This window comes from Dreissena polymorpha, chromosome 2, assembly GCF_020536995.1.
Source record: "Dreissena polymorpha isolate Duluth1 chromosome 2, UMN_Dpol_1.0, whole genome shotgun sequence".
Taxonomy (NCBI): domain Eukaryota; kingdom Metazoa; phylum Mollusca; class Bivalvia; order Myida; family Dreissenidae; genus Dreissena; species Dreissena polymorpha.
Window position 1 is genome coordinate 75,397,608 of NC_068356.1, and position 6,000 is coordinate 75,403,607.

At 33.5% G+C, this 6,000-nt stretch overlaps 1 protein-coding gene across 2 annotated transcripts in view; it reads left to right on the forward strand.

Moving 5' to 3' along the window:
* The window catches only part of LOC127867671 (brain protein I3-like), an 87,594-nt gene extending 83,428 nt beyond the window's left edge, over positions 1-4,166 (forward strand). The window contains exons 1-3 of one of the 2 annotated variants that reach the window (XM_052409001.1): positions 649-783; positions 2,088-2,350; positions 3,794-4,166. In XM_052409001.1, the coding sequence (XP_052264961.1) occupies positions 777-783; positions 2,088-2,350; positions 3,794-3,922 (399 nt within the window). In that variant the 5' untranslated portion in view covers positions 649-776 and the 3' untranslated portion in view covers positions 3,923-4,166. Of the gene's footprint in view, positions 1-648; positions 784-2,087; positions 2,351-3,793 lie in introns of those variants that run through there. The other variant, XM_052409002.1, reaches the window with a different exon arrangement.
* The last annotated feature ends 1,834 nt before the right edge of the window (positions 4,167-6,000 follow it).

The window sequence follows — 6,000 nt, forward strand, 5'->3', positions numbered from 1 at the left end:
CAAATTTTCGTTGCAGTTATGATATTTTTGAGGAAAACGTAATACTGAAAATTACCATGCCCTAAAATATCCATTATATGCATCTTTTGACGATTTAAAAGCCTGAAAATTTGAAAGTGTTGCAACGCGAAACAATTGAAAAATTTGGAGAATTCTGTTGTTGCCGTTATATTTTTTGATACGAGGATTGCTTATATAAAGTATAAAATACATCACTAATTGCATGAGCATGGATGGCCGAGTGGGCTAAGCGATATACTTTTTCTCCAGGGATCAGTGGTTCGAGCCCTGTTGAGAGTTACTTTTTTCTTTCTTTAATTTTATTCTTGTTTTTTACTGGAGCTTTTTAGATCCAATGTTTACATTTATCAATATAAAGCATTTAATAACAAACTTCAATACATGCCAAAATCTGTGAAAAGGCCACTTTAATTTGAATTATATTGAGATTAATCAGTGTTTTCAAAGTATTTTTGTTAACACCATCTGAAAAAGTAATTAAATGAATTAAACCTTTTTTTATTTAAGTGATATTTATTTGTTAAAATGATGTATACATTTTCGCTGGAAACAATTTTGCTCCAGTATTATTTCAAAATATTGCCAGCATCAGCATTTTTATACCGCGTAGTTTCTTATGCATGTTATGCATGCAAAGCAATTTATGAAAATTTACGCGCTGTCCCTCTAACGGCTGTTATCAGTGAAACTGAAAATCCAAGTGCCTTTACTGCAACACTTCATTTCAACTTGGCTATCCAAAGGAGCGAAGTAAAATGTCAGGTAAATTATATGCATTTCTGGATATTTGCGATTAGATGACTTTACTATGATTGATCCTAACTGGCACCATGTTCACGTTGAATAACACATGATATTTCGAGTCATTTCTTTTATTCGAAATTACATTCAATGTTCATATTTGAAGGCAAAAACTGATGTACATAAATATTATTCTTTTTTTGCGAACGGTTGTTAATCATATAATACTAGGTATTATCATATCAACACAGATTAGTTTAATTGTCTATAAAGCATATGGTTCGACGACTTTTTGCCTCTAACGTTTGTCGTTTTAATAACAATGGGGTTCACTATTAAACATCTGGGCCTTAATAAATCAAGAGTTCGTAAGCATTTCTCTCTCATCCCTTGTTTCGTTCTACCAAGTTTATGTTAAAACATGCTTTAAAGTTTATGTATTATAGAAATACTGCTATAGGCAATATATAAAGAAAAATAAAACTTAAACTCTACGAAACCTTCCTTATTGATTATTCCGAACCGCTAGGAAGGTTATTGATTTATTAGATGACGTCACAGATAAATCTCAAACAGGGCTTAATTTAGAGATAGCATTATATAGATACCGCTACTTTTATAATTTTGTTAAACGTATCTTGACGCAATCTCACGAGGGCCACGTAGAGCAATATTTTCCGTTAAACAATGCGATGTAGTTGTTCAAAATGTATGCCTTTGTAATCTATTCCAAAACTTAAATGATATTGCAATAAAAGTGTTTAGTTTTCCTTAAAGGAAATGTCCACTCAACTACATAAGGGAATGTACTCACATTTTGCGATTTCTAGTATAATGTTAATGGATTCTTAAGAACTGTTGTAATACCGGGTCATGTGGGATTAATTCCTTTTATTTGCGTATGAATACATAATTAACATTGAGAACACAGTTGATATGGACATGAACATTAATTGTTCGATGCTCAAGTTCGCGATGTTAGAAATGAATAATAAACAATGGTTTTCGATTTGTTCAATTGTCTAAAGCATATGTGTAAAAATTTACAATTTCAGCAGGAATATTTACTGTTTAAAAAACAAGGATTGCACCCTGTTAGAGCTGTTAACGTAACCATGTTGCTAAGAGTTTTTAATGACCAAGACCGTGAACCTAAGAAACTTATCCATATATTTGACACAGCTCATAACGTCTTAAACGCATCGAATAAAATTTGCACAATCTAGATATAAATAGGTCGAAGCAGGATCACAGTTAAATTATCCGAACCATATTGAACGAGGTAGACTATATAATAATAATAATGATTTTTACAATCAACACAGTGCAACTGCCTAACAAATCTGATCCGTCTCCGGCCTATACCCCACCCAAAGCAGGGGGAAACGTATACCCACCCATGGGATCGGGGTACCCGCCACAACCCGGCTATGGTTTTCCCGGACAGCCAGGATATCCCCCGCCCCCTCAGGGATACCCGGGTTACATGCCGGCGCCTCAACAAGCCGCCCAGTTCTCACAACAAAGCACCAGCGTCGTGGTGGTGGGCGGGCAACAGCAGGCAACTGGCAACTGCCCGTATTGCCTGGTAAGATTATGCATGGTGTGTCTTGTATACCAGCAAATACCAGCGTATATAAATGTGCTCAGGCAGTGTTCAATGTAATATGTATTGATTTATGGACCTTAGAAACATGAATAAAAAAATCATGAGGTGGACTAACAAGTGAAAATAACAACAACAAGTAAACCTGTGTATTCAATATAATTGTTAAGAATTGGAAATTTTAATCTTTATTTAAAAAACTATGATACACGTCGAATATGGTTTAGAAATATATTTCTTGCGTATTTAATAAAAAGAACACGAATTATAAGCAAAATATGTAGTTGTTTTGACCAATTGCTGCTAAATGTATTTATTTTCCATACCGTTTGATTGGATTGTCCATATCCGTAACAGTGTGTCGTTTCTATTTTAATTCTGTATCGTGTTACCCCTTTAAAAAAGCTAAAATGCTCTTGATGGATTTTTAAATCAGACATGATATAAACATTGATTTAAGATACATTTCAGAGAGCGTCGTCAACCATAGATAAGATAGCGTTGTGTCCATACGCGTGCACCACAAGGCATATTAAATTTGAATGTTTACAATAGCGCTGATACTAGATGTTCAATAAAGAACAGATAGCATTGCAATCTTCAGCGATAACCACCTTCGTGTTGCATGATAATATAATCACGGATGTGGTTTAATAACACAAGTGATTTACAGTGCCCATGAGATTCCAAATTGACAAAAAAATCGGTACACGATTATGGACCTAATATACAAAGTCAGATAATTAATCACTGTTATTACGCAGCACAACATTGGCTAACACTACATGTATAGTTTACCTTGATAGAAACGATTATGTAGATGATTTGTCTTCAATAACAGTCACAGCCTAACTTATTAACGCAAAACGGTTTTTAAGAAACCAGGTTACCAAAGTCACATTCTTTCGTTTTTCATGTTTCACAGCAAGGCTCAGCAAAGGCATTTACTTGTTTTAATGTACATGTATGTAACTCCGAACTTGCCACAGCCATGTAGTATACCGTGACTTTTACCAAGGATTTACCAAGCAGAACTATATTTCAGAAATACAATACATGTATTAAAATGATATTTTCTTCATTCCGTTTTCAGCATGGTTTTATCAAGCAGGACTACATCACACTGATCTAAGTTGCATTTAAATTGTCTTATTTCTCTTTTTATTACAAATTTAAATATCAGGCAAAATAACTTTTCACTTGGTATCAGGTCGTCTTACTTTTTCAGAAGGCTTCAGCAAGCTACTCCGCATTGCTCCAAAAGCATACATGTTTCCGTTTTCAGCATGGTCGCAACCAGAAAGCTACACCCCGATTATAGTCAATCAAATTGCAATACTCTTGTTTCACGTTAATACCACGTTTTACAAAGCATTACTTCCTCAAAATGATCTAAAGGTACACGAATTTTGCCTTCTATTTCAGCACGGCTTCACTAAGACGGATTTTACCGCTATCGGAATTGTCATTGCCATCTTGTTCTTTCCGTTGGGCATAATTTGCTGCATGTTCATGACAGAGAGACGCTGTACCTCATGCGGACGGGTATGCTAGGGCTACAACGTTTCGAGCAGCATGTGATAGACTCTTTATATTGAGATGTATTTGTTTGTGTGTGCATAACTTTAATATATGAAAATATTTGGTACTGTAAATTAAAATATAATTGTATGTTATTTAAGATTTGGTTAACTCCTTTACATTTAATCCAATTTAAACGTGTTTTCAACGTTTTATTCCACATTAACATAAACGCATGACTTTGTAAATGTTATATATACATTAAATATCGAGTGTTTGATGTGTTATTCTGTGAAATGTTATATTTTAAGTTATATGGCGTTAGGTGAGATCAAATGCATACACATGTAAAAACATATCATTAAGGGAAAATTATAACAAAACTATAGTTGGTCTCGCTTTGCACAACATACTGCGTGTGTTTCGTGACCTTCAATTTGCAAGAGTTTATAAGGATGATTAGAATTTATTATTTTTATTTTAAGAAGATTATCTATTTTGTTTTGAAAACAAAATCTTGGTTTAAAGGAATCATTTCCATATTGAATCAAATACCATTTTAAAATGGATCAAATTTAAGGAACGAAAATTGTTATGTTGCATGAAGAGCTCAAAGTGAGCTATTGTGGTCACCCTATGTTTGGCCTCCGTCGTCTTGCGCTATGCGGTATGTGATGTGCATCGTAGCCTTTAGCTCGTTACCTCTCAAGAGGCAACATACTCTCCAATCTTGGAGAAACTTTGTCAGAATCTGGCGAATATCTAGGCCAATTTCGAATATGGGCGATGGGAATGTAAACACGAGGTCACTTATTCAAATCTTTAAAAACAAAATTCTGACCACTCTAGGGACTCATTTATGACTCAAGAAAAGCAGAACAGAACAGAATATATATTTGGGCGACGTCTGAACCGTGTTTAAAATTTTGTCACAATACCATATCTTACAAAAAATAGATATTTACAAAAAACACAACGTGCTTCCATTCTAGAGGCAACATTTATTACTCACTCTTGATGAAACTTGATGAGAGAATTATTATCATGGCATTTACTAGTCATGATGAAACTTGGTCAGAATAAATATTTGATAAATGTCTAGGCCTAGACATCCCAGTCACATGCCTCAAAACAAGGTTACAAGGTCAATTCTTATTAAAAACACCATATCATCACTTTAGATGAGCCACATCTGAATTGTCAAAATCTAGGCCAAGTTCCAATCTAGGTAAAATCTAATAAAAAATTGTTTTCACTCGTTAGGCCACAATGACCCAATCTTGATGAAACATGGTTTGAATGTTTGGCAAGGCAACGTTCCGTATGGTTCAAAAGGGCTTGGAAACTAGCCACAATTCTTGTATTACGTGTTTTCGTTTCATTAAATACTAATCCGTTGCCCTTGAAAATGTCATTCACACGACTGACGTAATTCTCAATTTTTATTGAGTCGTTATAAACGTCGACTTTGAGGATTAGTTTCTTTTGATTGTTAACTATTAACGATATAGACATCAAAGACACACAAGACGAAATCATCAATAAAGCTCTTCATATAAATAAGTACTGAATTTTAAAGATAAATAGCGGTAAACTAAGTTAAAATACAACAGTAAAGATAAAATTAACATAAAACATTAAATAACATATTTACACATATATTGCATCATAAATCGTTAAATTAACTTTTGTCTATGCTTTAAAATTCCCCATAACGAACTGTTTACATACATACATTGTTTAAATTGTATGCAACCTATAATATATTCAAACGGTTTAATTATAAGCAATATATTATAAATCAGAAATAGTACTAGACTCGGTAAAACATCAATATAAGTGTTCAAAAATATATAATAATATAATTCAAAAATGTAATAAGGCCTGCTTCAAACACACCATGATATTCTGGTTTCACCTGCATGCGATAGTCATTTAAGCATTGTGCATTGGTTCAACAATTCAAACTTGTAAAAATACATAACAATTAAATGAAATAGGAAATAATTTCAACAATATCATTCTTCTCAAATAGTTAAGCAATAACTAACACCCCTATGTCTATCGGAGCTTTATCACACACTTTCTCATGAATAGCAAATTATTTATTC